Source organism: Eleutherodactylus coqui, chromosome 6, assembly GCF_035609145.1.
Source record: "Eleutherodactylus coqui strain aEleCoq1 chromosome 6, aEleCoq1.hap1, whole genome shotgun sequence".
Classification (NCBI taxonomy): Eukaryota; Metazoa; Chordata; class Amphibia; order Anura; family Eleutherodactylidae; genus Eleutherodactylus; species Eleutherodactylus coqui.
In genome coordinates, this window is record NC_089842.1 from 188,915,775 (window position 1) to 188,939,616 (window position 23,842).

The 23,842-nt window shown below is 43.2% G+C and overlaps 1 protein-coding gene across 1 annotated transcript in view; it reads left to right on the plus strand.

Annotated features, from left to right (window-relative positions):
- GALNT16 (polypeptide N-acetylgalactosaminyltransferase 16) overlaps positions 1 to 23,118 on the plus strand; it is a 128,224-nt gene extending 105,106 nt beyond the window's left edge. Inside the window, exons 12-15 of the mRNA XM_066608491.1 lie at positions 1,991 to 2,074; positions 9,856 to 9,997; positions 11,581 to 11,697; positions 21,423 to 23,118. Coding sequence (XP_066464588.1) covers positions 1,991 to 2,074; positions 9,856 to 9,997; positions 11,581 to 11,697; positions 21,423 to 21,560 — 481 coding nt within the window. The 3' untranslated portion in view covers positions 21,561 to 23,118. The remainder of the gene's footprint in view (positions 1 to 1,990; positions 2,075 to 9,855; positions 9,998 to 11,580; positions 11,698 to 21,422) is intronic.
- Positions 23,119 to 23,842: the final 724 nt, after the last annotated feature.

Genomic DNA, 23,842 nt, shown 5'->3' on the forward strand with positions numbered 1-23,842 from the left:
TTAAATCAGCACAGATTTAATATTTCTATGGGTTACATGAAGCATAGTGTTTCACGGCACTTTGCATTGAAACATCAAAAAAACCCAAAGGACCTGCGCATCACACCTTTAGAACATATCCGCACCCACTCCTTTTCACAACTAAAAACCAGGGAAATGTTCTGGATCTACAGGATGGCTTCGTTAGTGCCTGTTGGATTAAATGAGGTGCTGGAAAAAATATAAGGAACGACACTATACTGTATTAGAATAGGAGTATTTAGAGGCATCTTTGTTTAACATATTATTTGGTAGATAGGAATAGATATTATGTAAATTATGATAGTATTTTTGGATATATATAGGTTTATCTTTATTAGTATTCTCTTAAAGATGTATGTGATTTTTATTTTCTCTTCTTTATAAAATACCAAATAGGAATAATGATATATAAATTATATATGTAGCATAAGTATAGATAGTTTTAGAATAATCTCTTTTAGATTTATGGAAATTTATGAAAATGATTAGATTTGGTTGAAGATACATTCACTGTATTCTATTGTAATTGTTTTAATGTTGATATACCGCTAATTGCGGAGTTTCAATCTATTTGCATTAGCCGGAGTCCGGAGTTCAACGCGTAGGGTCGACTATACGTAAACTGCGTACGTTTATACGTAGCTACGTAAACGGCGTAACTCCATTAACCTTGACCCGTCATATCTAATCCCCCGACGCTCGATTAACACGTCAGCGAGGGAGAGACCGGCGTCCCATGCTGCAAGCTCCGGACTCCGCTATCATGAAATGTAAGTAACCCTATATAAAGTGTTGTTTGTTCATGTCCATTTATGCTTGAAAAAGGCGCTGATATTAGTGCCGAAACGCGTTGCAAAAGCTCTATATGTTTTTTATGTACAAAATGTACAATTAAATATACTTTATTACGTATTGTGGAGACTTGCTAGTTTCCCTTTTTTGGATCGCAAGACCCCAAAGAAAGAGCGCAGAAGGAGCTTTTTATTTGTTCTTTATTGGTAGGGAAGGCATGTTTTTTTGACAATGAGTGTACTACATTTGGAAGACCTACTCTTCATTATTTAGCCTCCATCAGACATAGCAAAACCTCCCTCATATTAAGCAGTAGTGGGCAACTGACATGCAGCCTACTTCTAGTGGCACTAGCCTCCCAAGCCTTCTCCCGTCCAATACTTGGCAAACTTTAATCGGAGTCACTTCTTATGTGGGAATGAGGCTACTCTGGTTTTGGGGGACAAGGAGCTGTGTCATTTCTGTAGATGTATTTGGAATATTGAATGTAATGTTGGCCCTTGAATGGAATCTGAAAATAATGGGTCGTCTACTACTGATATATGGTGGAGCTTAACATTTGTTAAACCATGACCATAGTTTCTTACAGATTACTAGATACATGCACTGATTTTGTTTCCTTGGAGGCTGCCAGTTTCGCACCAGAGGTGCATACATACAGATTTCTTACCTGAATTGTCACAATGTGTTCAGTGTAAATGTTTAAGGATTATTTCACTCAGTTTAACTCTAACTTCGTCCCATGCACAATTACACTCACCACAGGTGATCCAACAGCTTTTATTTCAAGCAACTTACTTATTTCATTTTACTTTTAAGGTTCTATTGTGCCTATAGGAGAGAGAGCCATTCAGGACACAATTTTTGGGGTACCCTCACATAGGGTGGTAATAGTGCAACAGAGCGCTAAAGCAATATAGCATCATGGAAAAACTGCATGGAAATAAATGCATTTCCAAAGTGGTTTTATAATAAATGCAGACATATAAGGCCAGGCACACACATTCCCTGTAACAGCGTGAACCTGGCCCTTATGACATGTCATTGGTAGCTTCTAGGACCATTTTGTACATACCAACCTCATGTCTTCTGCAACTGAAATCTGGAAATGTTTAGTCTGTTGTCTTGAGAAATCTAACGCTCTACATTATGACCATCAGTATTTGTCTCCTTCTAGCGTGTCTGACAGATTAGAGCTACGAAAGAAGATGAACTGTAAATCATTCCAGTGGTACCTCCAGAATGTCTACCCTGAACTGAAGTAAGTCAGTAGTATGTGGTAAGGAGAGTCTGTGTTCGGGGCTCACGAATGCGGTAGAGCTTCTCCAGGGGTGCATTAGCCTCGTCTATATCTCTGTATGCCCCCAATTTCATATGGATACTTTTTTTACTGTTGCATTCCATGTGAGTCCAAAAAATAAAAATCATGGCTCCATCAAATTCCACATGTACGTCTGTAGAGATATTCCACCATGGAAGATTTCCCTATACATTCGGAGTACGACAAAGCCTGTACAGCAGCTGAATGCTCCATGCTAAAGGAATCCTACAGCTCCTTGAAGACAATGCATTTCTCCAATTCCCATTCTATTCATTTTACAAATATCACACTGTATGTAGCACTCCGTAGTATAATTACTAGCAAAATTAGAAATCTAAACACACTGTTACATCTGCCAATATATTATAATAGATGCTATAGATATCACAAAGTCTAACGTGACTCTTAAAACATTACCCCTTTCCAATCCAATTTTGGATTCAGGGTTTTCTAAAAGGCTTTCTCTTTTTGCTGTTATACAATGATGCCATCTGCTGGCTAAAGCCAGTGTGTGTGCGCCAGAGGCCCCGACAGCGGAGTGGCTGGCAATAGATGGTAAGAATACCCTGTAAGATGTCTTCTGACATTGGAGCTGTATAAGCTTTTTTTTTTATTGAAAATATTTTTATTCAACTTTTCATCTTTTACATGTCTTTGTAGCATTTTTGTACTTATAACTGTTTCCCCTGTCCCCCCCCCTCCCACCCCTTCCCCCCTCCCCCCGCCCCTAAAGTCTCTCTCTCGACATTTAGTCCTTTAAATGACAGGTCTCTGTATCTCCTCAGTCTATCTTAGGTGGTATTAACAGTTTCTAGTGTCGTCGTTTGTTCTTCATTCTTCGTTGTTTGTTCTTCATTCTTCGTGCCGCTTATCTTCTTTTGTCTTCTTTTTCTTGTCATCCTATTGGTTCGGTGATTGTTTTTGCTACTTACAAGGGGTAGCAGTATATCATTGCCCGTTGTCTGGTCTCTCTTTCTCCCCTTTATATTATCTTATCCTGTCCTCCCAATTCTTTCTAGTTTGTTTTTCCAGTATACTAGTCTTGTGAGCAGCTCTATTTTGTTCAATAAACGTTATATATGGCATATGCCTGCTTTACTGTGTCTTATTTACCTCCTCTCCTCTCCCGGGTCAGATCCCCAACCCGTTGGTGCCGACCCACACGGCTCACCCCCCCACTTCTCATATATTGGTTCCATCATTCCTCGTCTGGCTCTGGGCGTGTATCCATCTCAGCCATATATCATAGTATTTTTGGCTGGTCTTGCGTTTAGTATATATACTTTTTTCCCATGGTAAAATTTGATTGACCTTCTTTTTGAATTCCCCTAGCGTAGGCGGCTCTTCATCTAGCCAGTGTTGAGCTATTGTCTTTCTAGCTATATATAATAGTCTGGATACCGCCAGTTTTTCATTATCATCTAACACGAGGTCATGCGTATATCCTAGGATACACACGTATGGTGTGAAATCCATGTCTATGCCGAATGCTGCGTTTATTGCATCCCGTACTTCCGCCCAGTATCTGTGCAGTTTCGGACATCTCCATAGCATGTGGATTAGGTCCGCCGTGTGGGCCCTGCACCTTACACATATCGGGGAGGTTCTTATACCTATGTTATGCAGAAAGGCCGGAGTACGGTAAACTCTATGTATTAGGAATATTTGTGATATTCTGTGCGCTTCACTTAGAGATAGTTTGGGTGTCATTTACAGGATCTCCTCCCAGTGCGACTCCTCAATGGGACCTATGTCTGCTTCCCATTTTGCTTTTGTTGGTATTGGATTGTGTGCATTGACCGTATCCTGTATATAGGAATATAATATAGATATTTTCCCGGCTGTGGTGGTAGCCTTCCCTATTATGTCCGCCACTGCGTTTGTTGACACTGTTATTTCTGCCATGCTCTTTTCTGCTTGTACAGCATGCCTAGGCTGTAAATATTTGTAAAAGTCCCTATTAGGAATGTCGTAGTTCTGTCTTAGCTGTTCAAGTGTTTTCAGCTCTCCCCCCCTCCAGTATCTGTCCCATCCTTCTGACTCCCCTGTTTTTCCATCCCTGGAAGCCTTGTAGCTTGTTAATCTCTGGTAGATGTGGATTGTTCCATATGGGGGTGTGTTGTGTACAGCCTGTTATACCAAGCATATCTCTGGCCTTCCACCATACTTTGTGTATAAGTAATAGTGTGGGGGCGTTCTGGCCATCTCTTTTAAATGTTCCACATTCCAGAGTTTCAAACAAATGTGACCCATCAAAGAAGTCTTTAAGGATCCCGAAACTGGCTTCCTGTACCTCTTCCGTCTCCCACCCCCTAAGGTGTTGTAGCTGGGAGGCCATGAAATACGCAAACGGATTGGGTAAGGCCAGTCCGCCTTTTTCTTTGGAATTATATAGCAATTCCAATTTAATCCTAGGCGTCTTCCCCCCCCCCATATAAGTTCCCTGAATAGTCCCCTGACTTTATAAAAGAATTTTTGTGTTATCCAGTGGGGGGCATTGTGTATTAGATATAGTAGTTGCGGCATCCATATCATTTTTATTAAATTCGCTCTTCCTATAATTGTCATAGGCAGTTTGCGCCATATGTGTAACTTTTGTTTCCACTTTTCCATGAGTGGTTCTAAATTTATTTTTGCGTATTCGCTAACTTTTCTGGTGATTTTAACTCCCAGGTATTTAATTGTTGGTGTACATTTCAGGGTTATTTCTCTGTTAGTGATCTGCATCTCGGGGTTATCTATTGGGAGTATTTCCGATTTATTCCAGTTGATGGATAGTCCCGAGAAAGTCCCAAATTCTTTTATTGTTTGCATAGTTGTTTCTAGGGACTCTCCACCATCCCCCAGGAACAGCAGCATATCATCTGCGTACAGGGCAATTTTCTCCTCTGTGTTTTCTCTTTGAAACCCCGTTATTCCCTGGTGTGCTCTTATTTTGCACGCTAGGGGCTCTATTGCTAGTGCGAACAAGAGAGGTGACAATGGGCACCCCTGTCTTGTCCCTCTGTATAATGGAAATGTCTCTGAGGACCCCCCGTTAATGAGTACATCCGCCTCCACTCCAGTGTATAGGAGTTTTACCCGTCTCACAAATGTTGTGCCGCATCCCATTTTTTCTAAGACTTTCCATAAGTATTGTCATTCGACGCTATCAAACGCCTTAGCTGCGTCTAATGAACATAGGATTCTATCTCCGGCGTTGTCTACTGGTATTTGTAAGTTTAGGAATACTCTGCGGATGTTTGTTGCTGTTGATCTTGCTGGTATAAACCCGCTCTGATCCGGGTGCACCAGAGCGGGGGCCACTCTAGATAGTCTATTCGCTAGGACTTTAGCTATTATTTTAACGTCTGCGTTCAGCAGCGATATTGGCCTATATGAGTCCATCAACAGGGGGTCCTTTTCTGGTTTTAATATAATTGTTATTTTGGCCTTTCTCATTGTTTTTGGTAGTTCTCCTTTCTGTTCTGCCTCCTCCATTGTCTCTAACAGGTGTGGCAATAGAATATCTGCGTATTGTTTATAGAATTCTATGGGGAAGCCGTCCTCCCCTGGGGCCTTGTTGTTTTGCATATCTTTCACTGCTTCTTGTAGTTCCTCTAAGTCTATTGGTGCATCTAAGAATTCTCTCTGTTCTTCCGTCAGCCTCCGCGTTGCTATCCCCTCCAGATATTCCTCAATTTGTTCTGTTGGTTTATCCAGCTTTGAGGAGTATAAGGAGGAGTAATATTCCTGCGCAGTTTCTCTTATGGATGCTGTATCCCTAACAATTTCGCCTTGTACGTTTTTCAATTCAATAATATATGTGGGGCTAGTTTGTGCTCGGGCTATGACTGCCAGCATGTGTCCCGTTCTTTCTCCTTCCTCATAGTATGCCTGCTTCCTGAACCCATTTTTGGTGGCTGCTGCTTCTAGTGTATATTTATTAAGTGCCTCCTGGGCTTCTTTCCATATGTTAAGTGTTGTTATGGTATTCTCTTTTATGTGATTTTCTTCCGTTTCCTTCATTTTTACCTGTAGTTTCTGCCCTCTCTCTCTGTGTCCCTTTTTTGCCTGTGTGATCTGCTGTATATAGACCCCCCTCATGTATGCTTTCATGGCCTCCCAGCTGACCGTCACACTTGTAGTGCCTTTATTTAGTTCAAAATATTCCGCTAGGGCTATTTTCCCATTTTCTTTATTTAATATATTTAGCCAGTGCGGGTTTAATTTCCACCGTCTCTGGGTGTAGTTGGCGGCGTTGCTATGTTGTAGATCTAAGCGTAGCATGGAGTGATCAGAAACAACCCTCGGCAGGTATTCTATTGCGGTTATGTCACTGTATAGCCTAGTGTTCCCTATTGCTAGGTCTATCCTGGATAGGGATTGATGTGTGGACGAATAACATGAATATTGTTTATTTGTGGGGTGTCGTGTTCGCCATATGTCTATTAGTGATATTTCGTTTAACAATCGGCCCAGTGATGTTAGGTTCCTTTCCTCATTTATATTTTCTGTCCTTAGTCTATCCTGTGCGGGGTTAATTACCGAGTTAAAGTCGCCTATTATTAGGATTGGGGCATCTGGTATGTCATTTGTAAATCCTACTATTTGCCGCATTACTGTGTTGTTATATGGGGGCGGGATGTATACCGAGGCCAGGATACATGTGTAATTGTATATCCTACAGTGTAGACATATGAATCGGCCCTCTGGGTCTATTTTTCGCGCGAGGCATTTAAACGGTATGTTTTTGTGCACTACTATGCTGACCCCCCTGGAGTATCTTGTATGTGTAGAGTGGAAGTTTTGTCCCATTCCCCCCACTTTGAGTGTATCTATGGTTTCTTTAGACAAGTGCGTTTCCTGCAGGCATATAATAGCCGGGCCCTGCTCCTTGATTACCTGTAATATTGCCGATCGTTTTGTCTGGTCACTCATGCCCCGCACATTCCACGAAACAATCCTGACTTTCCTACTCATTGTTCTTGCTCTTTACCTTCCTCAGGGTTTTTATTTTCTGGTGTTTGCTGTTCTTTATTATGTCTGTGAGTGAGCCGCACTGGGAGGATCCATATCTCTGTATCAACATTACACCCGTATCCCTCCCCACATATATGCATACAGTTTTACCCATTCTCCGTCTCCATCTCCAGTATTTACATGTATCTTGCTTTACCTTACATATTTCTGTTATTTCCAGTGTTCTTATCATCTGTACATTTATGCTAGCATTCTTTCCCCTTACCCCCCCCTGTCCTATGTTTCTACCGCCTATCATTACCTCTTCTACCTGTATATTATTTAACATTTCCCCAACATACGAGAGAGAGACCAAACAACGAACATCCCCAACATATAACTCACTGATCCGTTGTCTTCCACTCGGATCGGGGTACCAGTCCTTCATTCTTCCGAACGATGTGTCCTGTCTTCCCAGAAGCTCCTCTCAAAAATTTTTGGGGTCCCTTAAATTAAACATTTCTTTAAGTATTATCTCTTCGCGGTGATTTGCGCTGTGTTTGTCCCCTTCGGATTTCCATTTCGTTGTGATCTATCCAGGTGCCGGCTTCCTTTGGGCTTTCGAAGAAGTGTGTTGCGCCCAGTGCCGCCACCCTCAATTTGGCGGGGTATAACATCGCGTATGGCACTTGTAGATTTCGCAGTCGGCGTTTTATTTCTGTAAATGTTGCGCGTTTCTTTTGAATCTCCATAGAAAAATCCGGGAAGAAGGAGACTTTTGCGCCATTAAATTGGATTTCGCCCTTCTCGCGGGCTTTTTGGAGTATGATGTCACGATCTCTGTAGTGTAATATTTTCATAATCATTGGTCTTGGGGGAGCCCCTGGGGGGAGGGGCCGTGTGGGGACACGATGGGCTCTTTCAATTGCGAACATCGCGGTGAGGATGTTTCTTCCGAATAGTTCAGTCAGCCATGTTTCCATGAATTCTGCTGGGTTTCTTCCTTCCGCTTTTTCTGGGAGGCCCACAACCCGCACGTTGTTCCTTCTTGACCTATTTTCTAGGTCGTCTACTTTGTTCTGTAGATATTGTATATCTTGCAGGTTTTTCTCCATATCTCGTTGCATTGGCTGTATTGCGTCTTCCACGTCGCTTACACGTTGTTCGGTTTCTGTCAGACGCTCTGCTATTTTTTGCACGTCATGTCGCAGCAGGTTTACATTCGTTTGCATTGCACCCATTTGCATGTTGAGATTATTCAGCGATGCATTGCATTTGGTGATTTCTCCAAAAATGTCTTTTAGCGTGGGTTCTCTGACGCCTCTTGCATCTTTTGGTTCTTGGTTATTTGTGTCAGGGTCACCTGCGTTATTTATGGTATCTTGTGCGCAGCTGGCGGTTGTACTTGCATAGTTTTTGCTGTTTTGCATGCGGTTGTCTGTAGTACTCATATTATTTGTCTTGTCCTGTGTACTTTTATTGCATGTTCTTGCATTATCTATGCCTTTTTGTGCCCTGTTTTCAGGTATGCTTGTGATGCGCATGCCATCTTGTATTTCTTGGTCTGTTTCATTTATGGTGCTTGCATCATCCTGCAGGCAGTATTTGTCTGTGTTTACACTGTTTATTTCTCTGCTGCTGGAGTTTATCATTTTGGGCACAGTGTCTTGTCTTTTATTTTCAGATGTTTGTGCAGTACTGTTTTGCTTGCTTTTTTCTAAATCAGGGTCTGTTATTCTGCTTGCTTTGCCCCCTCTCCCCTCTACTGTGTCTTCTTGACATATGGCTCCCTCCTCTCTTTCTGCTCCCGCCGTTTTCTTTCTTATCTGTGGGCTCCCCCGCTCCTCTGTGTCTCCCCTCTGCTGCCCCGGGCTTATTTCCTCTTCTTCTCTATCTCTCTCCTCCCTGGCATACCGTGCTAGTTTCCTCGCTGCCTCCGTGTTGGCTGTACTGAGGCGCGGTATGAGTGTCCGCGGCTCTCTCCCGCCGGCGCCATCTTGTTTTTGGCGGCCGCCGGCTTCTTCTATCTTACCCCGCTCTTTGCCGCGCGGCATCTTCTCCTCTAGTGCCCGCTCCTTCTCCGATGGTCTCCGCTGTGCTGTCTCTTTACTTGTGGTCGTTTTTCGGCCGTTCTGGGTCCCGCTGACAGGATCTTTTGCAGGGTTCTCTGGGAGCTGCTCGGAGTTGCGGCCGTCTACATCGCCGGTCAGACTCCGCCCCCGAGCTGTATAAGCTTTAATCAGAATGTAGGAAGACCTCAGACAGTGGATTGGAGAGGGTTAAGGGCATATTTACATAGCTGATATTCTCGCCCAAGTTCTGTGTGTCTGAGACTGGCAGAACTTGCATGGGCATAGAATCCATTCATTTGAATGAGTTCGTTCACAAGCAATTTTTAAAATTTTTTTTTGCTTGAATGGATGGTGTGAGTTTAAAAGAAAATCACTGCTGGTACTATTTTTGTGCGAGTCTCTCATGAGAGTACGACATACAATGTGCAGTGTTCCGCACAGCATAAAGACGGAGTATTCATGTCCTGTGCGATGCAAGTTACACCCAAGAATCTTGGGCACAGCTCACTCTTAGCCGTGTAAATACCGTCTAAGAAAACTTCAGGCACCATAATTTTTGCCTTTCAATTGGTTTTCAAAGGATTCTGACATTTTGACATAATAGCTTTTTAAATGCCTTAAATTAAGATGACTTGTTGCAGAATTTTATCACAGTCGAGTTAAGTTTTGCTACATATGTAACTTGTTGTATATTCTTATGCACTACAGGATCCCCGAGAAGGAAGTGATCACAGGTATTCTAAAACAGGGGGGAAACTGCTTGGAATCTCAGGGACCGGACACAGCAGGAAATACTCTGGCTGGAGTTGGAAGCTGCAAAGGAACTGCAAGCACTGCACCAGCCGCACAGGTAATCATAGAGCATGATCCAGGTGCTGAATATTAGCACTTCACAGCTCAGGAAAGTGGACACATACTGCTATCATGACGGTAGTGCTTTTACACGAAACGGTTAACGTTCAGATTCCCGCGATCCACCGAGAATCTGTTTGATTCTCGTTTAGTGTAAATGCATTCAGCGACTGAACGCCGAATGGGAAGTCATTTGCTTCTCATTCATTATTCAGTTTCTGCATGCAGAAAACTGAACAACGTATCGTTCCGAGTAAACAGGCAGTCATTCTCTCATGAACGACTGCCTGTTTATTGTGAATGGAGGCAGGCGAGCTGGAACGAACCCCAGTCTCACTTCTCCTCCGTTCAGTCAGAGATGCTCGGTCCTGTGTATAACCACAGGAGAGATCACTAGTACGACCTGTCCGACAACTGTGGCCCAACAGATTGTCCCGTGTAAAGGCACCCTAAGTATGGTTATCATTTGCTACGCAGGAGAGATACGGTGAAGAGACCACTGACTGTGTAAGTCCATTATAAAGAACACTCTGTGGCCACTGGATGAGATACATACAGTATATACTCCTGCTTATTCATGGAAGTATACAATCAGCCAATCGGTTCACATCAGGTCAATGTATAAACACATGGTCCATACATTCAGTTTTTTTCAGGCCGAATGCTAGAAATGGAAACAAATGTGGTCTGAGTGACTTTAAATGGGAGAAGATTGTTGGTGCCAGAGAGGACAGTATCTTAAAGGGGTTTTGTCACAGTAAAACATTTTTTGTATACTTACCTATTCCTCCCCAGTCCGTTTCCTTAACAGGTCTTCTCCTTCCCAATGTTTTTCTGGCTCCTAGATTCCCACAGGTCATGTGACTGTGCCAAATGCCGATTCTACCGCTTTGGCTGAGGTAGCGTACATTCATGGCCGGGTACTTTCGGCCAAGGCAGTGCATAAGAATACAGAAACACCATACAAAAATGCATGGGATTTTAATCATTAGCACCGTTTTGACCCCTGCTTGGCAGAGAGCTTTCATGCACATTTGTGTTTACTTCATCTCTTGCCCTGCTCTGGATGGTTTTGGGAGTCGGCTGTTAACAGCAGCTGAGTGGCTCAAACCCCTGATCAATGGAACCTTGTTGCACAGGCAGATGTTCATTTCTGCCCAGCAGCATCTGTGTCATATAACCTCCACTTAAAATTGGTCTCTACATGTCATATTGAAATATGATTTATAATCTTATGTAACTTAAGGCATGCATTTCGTATGGCCTTTCCATATTTTTGTCCACCCCTGTCGGCATCCCAAGCGCATTCCGCCATGCAGAAGAAAGAACATCCGGCTGCAACGGAGGAGAGCTCCGCAGCGTCCGGACAGGTGAGTATAGTATATTTTATGGCCTCATGTTTGCGGGCCGGGTGGAATCTGCTGCGGTTCCTTATACCTCAGCTTATACTAGGCAGGGCAGTATATTGGAAAATGTGAAGTGAAGTTTTTAATGACAAAACCCTTTTAATATACATAAAATTTACTAGTAAAGTTTTTGTATAACGCTCTCTCATTCATCTTTGCTTTGCTTATTCTTCAGGAGTGGGTATTGAGCGACACTTTAATCCGACAACAAGATAAATGCCTGTCCATCACATCATTCTCTACAGGAGCCTTGGTCATGCTTGAACCATGCAACCAGAAAGACAGCAGACAGGTGACTATACTTCTAGTATTAGAATATTGCAACAACTTAAATTCTATTACACGTACTGATAGCTGAGATTTGTCACCATATTTAATCTTGTAAATGGGATGTAATTAGAGATGAGCGAGCATACTCGCTAAGGGCAATTATTCGATCGAGCATTGCCCTCAGCGAGTACCTGCCCGCTCGGGAGCAAAGATTCGACTGCCGGCGGGGAGAGCGGGGAGGAACGGAGGGGAGATCTCTCTCTCCCTCTCTGCCCCCCGCTCCCCACTGCTCACCACCGCAACTCACCTGACACCCGCGCCGGCAGCCGAACCTTTTCTCCCGAGTGCGGAAAGATACTCGCTAAGGACAATGCTCGCTCGCATATTTTTCTTTTTGGATTTTGCTATGATTGAGGTTATCCGTGTGCCTGTCCCTACAGTATGTTGCCCTCAAAGAGAGCGGCATAAGGCCTTATTCGCTCAAGTGTCGAGAAAATGCTAATGAAGCTCGGGACTTGTTCGCGGGAAATCGTCCAAATCGTCCATTCATGTGATTTTCCAGCACGATCTGCCGAATGTTAAATCGCAACCTTCATGTGAAAAAGGCCTACAAATGATGGCCGATTCCCTTAAGCTTAACCCCTTAACGACCAGCCCATAGTGTTTTTACGTCCTCCCGAAGTGGGCTTTATTCTCTGAGGACGTAAAAACATGTGTCCTGCAGAGAATAATGCCCCTCGGGCTGTGGACGTGACAGCTCCATGCTTTTGGTATCCACAGGTAGCTGACAGCATGGAGCTGTCATCCCGGGCTGTTCGGAGCCCCCCCCGGCATTGCGCTCGGCGCTATGCAATGGATAGCGCTGATCGCAAAAAAGTAAATAAAAGTGCAATAAAAGTTAAAGATTCAGCTGCTCTGATGGATCGGATCCATCGGAGCAGCTGAAATTATTCACTGAGGTCCGCCGCACGACTCCCCGCTGTCCCGATGCTCCGGGCGCCGTAGCCGTCCTTCTGCGCATGCGCGCCAGGCGGCATTACGTCAGCCGCATGCGCAGAAGGCCCGGCGGCGCGGGAGACTTAAAATCTCCTGGCTCCCGGCTCCTGTAGGTAGCCGGGAGGCAGGAGATGTCAGCGGGGACTGCGGTGAGCAGTCCCCGGTACCGCGATCGCCGTTATACAATGGATAACGACGATCGCGGAAAAGTGAAAAAAAGTGTAAAAAAAGAAAAGTTTCACCTCCCCTAATGGATCGGATCCATGAGGGGAGGTAAAAATACTCACCTCAGGTCCGCCGATGTCCTCCGGCCGGTGTCGGGACCCCCCACTGGTGTCTGCGATGTGCCGATGCGGCGTGCATGCGCAGAAGCCGACGAGCCCGGCAAATTCAAAATCTCCCTGCACCCGGCTGTCACAGATAGCCGAGTGCAGGGAGATATGACTGGGGACCGCTGTATGCGGTTTCCAGTCATATGATCACCGTTATCCATCAGATAACGGTGATCATATAAAGTTAAAAAGTAAAAAAAAAAAAAAAAGTTAAAAGTAAAAAAAGTTTAAAAAGTTAAAGTTTCATCTCCCCTTATGGATCGTATCTGTAAGGGGGGATGAAATTATGTACCCAAGGTCCCAGATTTGTTCCCTGGTGGGATGTTGATCCGCGGATCTTACCCCAGCCTCGGCGCATGCACCCGTCAGCATGATGGCGGACGCATGCACAAAAGTGAAATATTGCCCAAGAAATATAAAAATCCCTGCTGCTGGCTACAAAAGGTAGCCAAGAGCCTGGAGATGTCACGGGGAGCCGCGGTATGCGGTTACTGGTCACGTGATCGCCGTTATCCAATGCATAATGGCGATCACGTAAAAGTTCTTTAAAAAGTGGAAGTTTCATCTCCCCTCACCGATGCGATCGGTTGGGGGAGATGAAACATCTTCTCGGAGGCTTCCGCATTTGAATCCAGATGCGATTATCCTCCATGGACCCTTCCGGCTGCTGCGCATGCGCCCGCCGGCAAAATGCCGGACACATTCGCAGGAGCCGGGAAGCCCAGGAAATTTTAAATCTCCTTGCTCCCAGCGACCAATGGTCGCTGAGTGCTTGGAGCAGTGACCGGCGGCCTCGCTGAGCGGTCCCCGGTCACGTGATAAAGTAGCGATCTAACATTAGGCCGGTCACGCGTGACCGGAGAGGAATTACAGGTTCTGCATGCGCTTGATCAGCGGTAATCCACGGATCAATCGCATGCATTGGATTACACAATTCCCCCCAATTAGCGGGTCGGAATTACGTAATCCACTCGCAGAAACAGAACACAGCATGCTATATTTTACCACGAATATCTGCGACCTAGAGCCCTTTGTGCTCTATGACCGCGGATATACTCGCACCCCATATGCAAACACATTGTGTACGGGCTGCGGGTACCCGGGTCATCTCTAAGCGACGGCACGGGAAATGCAAACAAAAAACCGCCTGTTTGAGTAGGCAGTTATGCGCAGTACATTACGCAACTGTACGCAGGGTCACAGCCGGGCTCACAGCTGGAATCCGCTGCAGGCCTCGGCAAGCAGATTCCGCCTACGGCTACGTGAGCCCGGCGTTATTCAGACCGCTACCTGTAATCCGTAATTTACAAGAAGCCTCGGGAACGCTCGCCTTCATGCAGTTCCAGGAGCAGCTTGTTGAGTGCCTTCTCTGTGATTACAAAGCCTCACAGCGCCACTTTCTACACCCCATCCCTGCCGCTGAGGTTATGAAATACCCCCAAAATACATGAGAGGAGGGGGGGGGATACCCGGTTTTCTTGCCCCATGTGCCCAACCCAACCAGCCTCCGTAATTACCCCTGTCTTCGGACATAAAACGCAGTTTATATTATTACCTTTATCTAATATTTAGGGAATGCCAAAAAATGGGGATGTCGGGAAAGGGGAGGGGGGGATTATTTTTAGGAAGTCAAATTTTTTTCCGTATAAGTGGGCAATGGGGCCTGGAATTTATTCAGTTCTGCCCTGAAATCCAGCGGGCATTCCCTCCATTATGGGCCTAGCCATGTGTCCTGTAAGTAGATTAGGGCCACAATGGGTATGTTTCTGAACACGGGACAAACAGGGGTATCCATTTTGGGGTGAAAGTCTTCATTCCTATGTACACTGTACAAAAAAACCAGTTTTTAAATTGACACAATTGCCAAACAAATGAAAATCGTAATTTTTTCCTTTTGCTTTGCTTAGATTCATTCAAATACTTTGGGGTCAAAATATGCAGTACACCCCTAGATGAATTTGTTAAGGGGTCTAGTTTTTAAAATGGGGTCATTTGTGGGGGTTCTCTATCGTTTTGGACGCTCAATGGCTCTACATGTGGGCAATGGGGACTGGAATTTATTCCGTTGTACCCTGAAATCCAACGGGTGCTTCTTCCATTATAGGCCTAGCTATGTTTCCTTTAAGTAGATTAGGGCCACAATGGGTATGTTTCTGAACACGGGACAAATGGGGGTATCCATTTTGGGGTGAAAGTCTTCATTCCTATGTACACTTTCCAAAAAAAACAGTTTTTAAATTGACACAATTGCCAAAAAAATGAAAATCATAATTTTTTCCTTCTGCTTGGCTTAGATTCATTCAAAAACTGTGAAGTCAAAAAAGTCATCATACCCCTAGATAAATTCCTTAGGGGGTCTACTTTTCAAAATAGGGTCACTTGTGGGGGTTCTCCATCGTTTTGGTCACTCAATGGCTCTACAAGTGGGCAATGGGGACTAAATCTCCTTCAAGCAAAATTTCTGTTCCGAAAGCCACCGCTTGCTCCTTTCATTTTGGGCCCCATTGTGCATATAGACGTAATACTAGGGCCACAATGGGTATGTTTCTGAGCACAGGACAAACAGTGGTATCCATTTTGGGGTGCAAGTCTTCATTAATATATGTGCTGTACAAAAAAAACTGCTTTTGAAATGACAGAATTACCAAAAAAATGAAAATCATAATTTTTTTCCTTCGGCTTGGCTTAGAGTCATTCAAAAACTGTGAAGTCAAAAAAGTCATCGTACCCCTAGATAAATTCGTTAAGGGGTCTACTTTTCAAAATGGGGTCACTTGTGGGCGTTCTCCATAGTTTTGGTCACTCAATGGCTCTATAAGTGGGCAATGGGGCCTAAATCTCCTTCAAGCAAAATTTCTGTTCCGAAAGCCACCGATTGCTCTTTTCATTTTGGGCCCCATTGTGCATCCAAACGTAAGAATAGGGCCACAATGGGTATGTTTCTAAGCACGGGACAAACAGGGGTATCCATTCTGGGGTGCAAATCCTAATTTTCATGTGTACTATAGAAAAAAGTCCTGTCTTTAAAATGACATATTTGCAAAAATATGAAATTTTTGTTTTTCTCTTCTAAATTGCATTGACTCCTGAAAAAAAACTGTGGGGTTAAAATACGCATGACACCCCTCAGTGAATACGTTAAAGGGTGTAGTTTTTAAAATGGGGTCACTTGTGGGGGTATCTATCATTTTGACTCCTATGAGCCTTTCCAATCTTGGATTGGTGTAGGAAAACAAAGTGTTCCTCAAAATGCTGAAAAGTAATGTTACATTTGTACGTCTCCTAAATGGTTAAAAAAAAAAAAAGTTTTTCCAATGTGCACCCAAAATAAAGTAAACGGATGGAAATATAAATCTTAGCAAAAATTTCTATATTATGTTTGCACATATTTGAGATATTGCAGTTGGAAATGTGAAAAAATGACGATTTTTTCAAAATTTTCCCAATTTTGGCGCTTTTAATAAATAAACACAAATTCTATCAGTCTTTTTTTCCACCTAAATGAAGTACAATATGTAGCGAAAAAACAATGTCAGAATCGCTTGGATATGCAAAACCTTTCTGGTCTTTTTCCATGCTAAAGTGACACGTGTCGCAAAATTTGACCTGGTCATTAAGGCGTAAACAGGCTTGGTCACTAAGGGGTTATATACCCAGCTTCATATGCGGCGATATAATCATGCGAGACAAATATGTATCCCATTCTTTTGAATGGGTAATACACATGAGCAATGTTTTTCCGCATGGCACCGCGATGCAATGCTATGCAGGAAACAAATCGCAGCATGTTCTATGCAAGGATTCCCTTCATCCCCGCAGTGATGCAAGGCTGTTTTAGCATGAAAACGCCTTGCATCTTCTGGCAATTCACATGGTGGGGAGCGCTATATTGGGGCTTGATTCACAGCCCCATATTGCACTCACCCGTGTGAAGTTAGCCTAAGGGTGCCTGCACACGGGCGGAATTTCTGCTGCGGTATTTTAAGCACATTGTCCGCCCCTGATCGCAGCCAATATACTTCTTTGGGGATTCGCAGTTGTACCCAGACGGACGGATTAGCATCGCGGATTTTCACGCGCTAGAAAAAAACGAGGCATGTCCTAATTTGGGTCGGATTCTGTGAGTGGAGACTCCAATACAAGTGAATGGACGCGTTTTTTCACGCAGTACATCCGCGGTGCAGCTGCGGATGAAGGCACTGGTTGCTATGACATTAGAGGAAGTGGGCGTGGCAGGAGGCTCCACAGGCAAATTTCAGCCGCACCACTGCCCTCAGTCACCTCATCCACCAGCCTGCAGCCAGCAGCCACCAGCCTGCAGCCTTGCTCTCACAAGCAAGAGGGACAAAATGGAGACTGGGTGTTGGTTTTTATGCTATTTTCCAAGGAATTGGGCAGTTCTCTAGGGGTTGGGTTACTATATGGGGCGGCTGCAGGTTTTTCCACGCGTTTCTTTCTGCAGCACATCCAGCATATATCCGCGTGTGTCTTTTCACGCATCCGCACCTATCCGCAAGCACATTTAGGTACCATACGCAGGTCTCCCGCGCCTGAAAATCCGCTGGCGTAATCCGGAACGCTCGTGTGCAGGCGGCCTAAGGGTGCGTTAACACGTCATAGATTTGCTGCAGATTTTGGTACAGATCTGCGGCAAATTTCAGCTGTTCAATTTCAATTTAATTGAAGGGGTCAAATCTGCTGCAGATCTGCACCAAAATCTGCAGCAAATCATCAATGTGTGAATGCACCCTTTAAGTTAAAATTAACATCAATAATAATTTCTTAATTCATTTTTTATTGAAAAATGTACGTGAACAGTAAAATTAAAATGCACCACAAACATTTTTTTGTACAAAGCCAGAATAGAGCTTTCATAGAGGTACATATGAGGCCTTTGCTGTAAATCCAATTTATTGGATTCTGTACATATCACACAGAAAATAATGGTGTGTTCCACTGGATTCTTCTGTATGGAGGTGTTCTTCCCAGGAGCATTACTTCTAAGGGGGGGGGGGGGGGGGTAACAGTTTCTTGGTACGTTTGGCCTGCATGCACTACCTTACAGCATCTGTGCACTGCTGTGTGCCTGAGCCCTACTCCAAATGTGTTCACAATTCTTCACCGATTAATTTCCCAACATATGTTTATAGCCGTTGTAGCTCCAGTTTTTATATAGAGCTCCTGATCTGCTGTAAAAAAAAATACAGCTGCAATCATAATTATTCAGTCCCCATTGTACATTGGGTTTGTTTGCAAAATGTACAAACTTTCAGCTGTTTGCAAAAAAACAATTAAACAAAAACAATGTAAATAGTTCCACAACTAATATAACAAGTGGTTTCTCTAAAGTCAACACAAAATACCACTTTTGATGATTCCCGCAGCCTCAGAATTATTCAACCCCTTAAGAAACATCTTTAGCACTTAGTAGAGCACCTTCTGCTGTTCTGAACTGCTGCAAACGTGATGCACAGCCAGACAGCAGCTACTGACAGTTCACTAATATTCTTAGGTTTACATACTGCAGTCTTCTTATTCAAAATCCCACCAAAGATTTTCTATGGGGTTCAAGTCAGGTGACTGTGAAGCCCATTCCAGAATCTTCCAGGACTTTTGTAACCAAGCCTCGATGGACTTTGAAGTATGTTTAGGATCATTGTCCGGTTGGGAGGTCCAAGGACTGAAAAGTTCCAGATTTTTCTCATCACTTCACAGAATAACCACCTAAAACTTCTGTGGCTTATTTATATGGTTTTGAGCATATTGGAGCCAACTTTTCTTGTACTTTTGGATCAGTAAAAGTGTGTGTCTTGGAGTTTTGACATCAACACCTTCAGTGTTTAGTATGTGCCTTACACCGGTTTCAGACTAACAAATTGTAACATGTCCATAAAATAGAGATCCGTATTACAGATGTGTTACAGATGACATTACAGCCATATGTCATCAGTATATGCCTCAATTTTACTTCCTACTGGGCAAATATTGATCAGTATTTGCCCAATAGAAAAGAATAGGAACATTCAATCCCATTGCTCTTTCTCTATCCTTTTCCTTGTTTGTACAAGGCAATCCTCTCTGCTCTGAGAAACCACTTATGTAAATTGTGTTGGGCTATTTACATAGTTCTTGTTATTTGCAAACAACGGAAAAAATAAACCTGATTTGCAAATGTGGAATTAAAAAAGAGAAGGTGCTGGCTGCAGCAGCTGCCACCAGAGGGAGCTTGAGAGCTTACTGTCTTAGTTTTGTGCTGCATTACAGTATGCATGTAGTAAGCATCTTAGCTCGCTGTAGTGGCAGTTGCGGGCTGCCAGCAGGTTACCTGGTAAAGTTACAGCCACAAATTGTCCACTGTGGATTTTGGTATGAATCTGCAAAAAAATCTGCATGTGTTACATTCAGATTTGCCACGGATTTCATCCTCCTCATTTGAAGTGAAGAAATCCTTCGTGAAAATCCACAGCATAAATTGACATTTGAAGTTTGACATTTGATGATGAGAGGCTGCAGCATCACATTCTTGATCTCCTGGCTTTATGGCAGTCAGAATGTCTGTGCCGATGCCTGGAGAACGGCTGAGGTCACTGCAGCCTCTCATTGGCGGCAATGGTCACCTGATTTCCTGTGACATCATCTGTCACAGGAATTACCAGGACCGCAGCGGGCTGCAACACTGGATCCCCGCCGCCGTGAAGGGGTAAGTATACTTCTGTTTATTATTTTCACACAGGGGGTCCTATTAAAAATAGGCTGTCCATTAACCAGACAACTCCGTTAAAACAACATTATCTTAAGTTAGGGTACATTCACATAGTGCAGTCAATTAGTGGTAAAAAGATAAGTTTTGCTGAAATTCATCATGCATTTTCTCAGTGCACTGCTCCCGGTCCGGCCCGCCTCTTCTCCCTGCAGAAAGGGACACCATATATTGGCTGGGCGTGAAAACCTGGAAGATATATGGATGTGTGAATAAGCCCTTAGTTCTGACAAGTTCCCTTTAATTACCATAACTCCAGGAAGAATAGTTGGGGCCAAAATGTTGTCTTTTTAGGGTGCTCAGTAATTCTGTTAATGACCTTATTCAATGCTGTTTATACTACGCTTTCCCTTCATTGTTCATATTTCGGTAAATGCGTTATTTAGCAGATATTACATACTGGACCGCTTACAGTTTACCTCCTTTTTTGTGAGAAAAAGGCATCGCATGTAAAACACATGTGAAAATCACATATTGCGCCATTAGGAAAAATATAAAAATCATACCCGCATGAAAATTGTATCTATATACCATAGCAAATCATAGACGATTCTGAGACAGGAAAGATAGGTAATACAGCGACTCTTCAATCTTGGACCATCGGTCTGAGATAAAAATCGCTTATGTGAATAAACACAATAATAGCAATGTGTTCTTTTCACACGATAGCTGACCATACCGCAATCGGTTAGTTATCATGCATGAAAATCACCCAAGTGAATGCACCCTTAGGGCTCATTCACATGAGGGAATTTGCGCAGCTAACTTAAATGTGCCAAAAAAAGTGTCTATTAGAACCAATGGTTTCCTATGGAAACGTTCAGATGAAGGAATTTTAGCCACGCAAAAAAAAAATTGCACCTAAAAAGATAGGATATCAGCGACTGAAGTTCTGGGACTGAAATTCCCTGCTGCGTGAAAAGATAGGACCTGACCTGTCTTTAGTGTGCAAAATGCAGGAGTTTCCATAGACTCCTATGGGAGCTGGAAAAAAAAGGGAGAACCTGGAAGATTAGGGAAACATTCCCATTGTTTAGTTTAAACTGCTAAACAATGGGAATGGGAGAGGAAGCAGGGGTGTAACTATGGGGGATGCAGAGAATGCAGTTGCACCTGGGCCCTGGAGCTTTAGGGGGTCCATGAGGCCTCTCTTCTCCTTATAGAGAGCCCAGCAATATCAGTAAAGCATTATAGATGAGAGTCCTGTTGCAGATTTCGCATTGGGACCCAGGAGCTTCAAGTTATGTGAATGAGCCCTTAAGGTGCTTTTAGTGTGAATGATTCGCATTCAAAAAATTGTTCAAACGAACTTAAGTAAACCATAATCGTTCAGCCTAAACACAGCCAAAAACAAGTGATAATCGTTCGCTTTTCGTTCGCCGTTTATTTTATGCAGGCATAAAAACCATTGTTGACTCGGTCACTTATCATTCGGTTTAAACAGCAATCATTCAGTCCCTCTCAGCCACTTATACAGCAAATGTGAAAGTCTGAACGGTTCTCGGTTAAACGAGCCAATGATGCATCTGCCTGTCTAAACAGGCTGCACAAGAGCCAACGAACTAGCTATGACGTCACTCGCTCATTCAGACAAGAATCGTCTCGTCTTATAGGCCCCTTACTAATATGTGGTGTTGACTTTGATTTTGTATTTTGCAGAAATGGAAGTTGAAAGGGCACTTCTTGCAGCACCTGAGCAGTGCACTCTGCTTGGATACTCACTCCTCCAGGGTCCTAATCAACCCGTGTCAATCAGACCTAACAAGCCAGCAGTGGGAGCTCCTCCAGGCAACTTGAATGCTTATATCACAACTTTTGCATGGACCACTGGTTCTTCATGGACTGCCATGAAGAAAGGACACTGGAACATTTATGAGACCATCCGGTTCTCGACATTAAACACAAAGACTCCTTTGTAGGTGGTTTGACACTGCCAAACCATAGGTGGCATCACATGATATGTTTTTTTTAAGGGGACCAGCTGCTTTTGGATGTGGTAGACACCATGAATTTATAATTTACTTGGTATCTTTTTCTTTTGGTCCCTTATTCCTTTGTTGCCAGCAGATTTACTTTGCACAGCGAGGTTTTGTGGAACCCCAGTACAGATGTGATGTTTTTGAAACCAATGACATTCTTTAAAGCTACCAGGATATTCCCATACTAAAAAGTTTTTGATAAGTAATATGACCATGTTCCTTCCTGACATGTAAGAAGTGATGTGATACAGACCATGTCATGTTGAAGACTTTGAACTAGCCTCGGACCTGACTCAACTTTTCTTTGTTCCAGGCCATGTGAATGGATCTAAACTCTACGGTTGTACAAATTTTAGTCTTTTAAAGATGTGAACTAATGGCCTTTCTCTGTGTCGAAGCTCTGCTGGGGTTCATCATACATGTAGTTCTAAATGTTAGAGGCTCAGACATGCAACCCTGAGTACTCGCCCCTCTAAAACTTAGCTCTGCATGTTATTAAAACATGGGGGAGTTGTAGCTCTGGCTTTAATAGTTTTGTGTTACTGTGTATACGACCAAGCTGATTGTCTTAGAAGCTAAATCCGTATAATAGTGTTCCTTTTCAATGGAAACTGTATGTGAAAGACAACAGTATTTTGTAATAAACTTATGTTAACTTATTGTAAGCAATTCCTCTGCATTGTTGACTTGATACTAACTTGTCCTGATTGTTACCAGCGAGTCGGGGTGCATAGGAATAGCAATTCTCAAAAGAAAATACATATGGAATATTATATATAATTTAGCTAAGATTTGGAAATGTCATTGTGTTTGTTTAAAGATGGCTTTTAGATATAATTTATCTGTTGAAATATATGGGTTTTCTCTAGAAGATACTGCATTATAAATTTACTATTCCAAGAGGTGCTAAAATTTTCTAGCAGTGCTTTGATTTACATGAAAAGTCTTATATGAACTAATACGAAAATTCTTAGGAACTACTTTAATAACAGTTGCGTAATATGTTATCAGTGGACTCAGGAATTTGTCTACAGCCTGTATTTTGTTATGACATACACTATACGGACAAAAGTATTTGGACATTGCAGAAAATCGGCAAATATGCAAATACTGAGTTGCCGAATAGTATGCTGGGAAGGACATGGGTAAAGTAAAAAGCTGCTAATTTTGCAATAACTATTCATTCATCTGATCAAGCACTTGGGGGATGAACTGGAGCGATGGGTACGACACCGCCACCCACGCCCATCCTCACAACAATCTCTTCTCACAGCTTTGTACGAGGAATGGCGAGCTATTCCTGCCCAGACTTACAGAGAACTTGTGGAAAATATGCCTCAACGTATTACCACTGTAATACAAGCAAAAGGAGGGCTGACACCTTACTAAATAGAAGAATAAAACACTATTTCTGAAAAACGTGCAGTGTCCAAATACTACTGTCCATATAGTGTATACATTTACTTCTACCTTTTACGTGGGGTGACTAGTGGCAAATAATTACTTGAAAGAGTGAATTCAAACAATAGCCATTTAGGGTGCCTACCCACTGGCGTTTTTTTTTCCCTGCGAAATTCGCAGCATTTTTTTTTCTCCTGGGGTCTATGGGACTTGTAATGTTAAAATCGCGATCGCGCGGTAAAATCGCGCGGTAAATTGCGATTTTGCGCGATCGCGATTTTAACATTACAAGTCCCATAGACCCCTGCAGAAAAAAAATGCTGCGAATTTCGCAGGGAAAAAAAAACGCCAGTGGGTAGGCACCCTTAGTGTAAACATGGCCATCAACAGGGTGACAAGTAATAAGTCGTTAGTCGTTTCATTACAGCATACCAAAAAATAGTCGTAGTTGATCAAAAGTCATTTGGTGTAAATTCACAGTTGTTAATACACTCAAAATTCGCTCAAAAGCCATTTTTTTAACGATAATCGTTGCATGTAAATGTGCCCATCTTTTAGTTTTCTGCCAAACGATGGATTTCAGTTTGGCTTGAAATCCGTCCTTCAGCAGAACAGCTGATAAGACAGACTGCACGCTGTGCTCTGATTACATTGTCACAGCTGTAATCAGGGCCCACAACAAAGGGGATGTATTCAGAA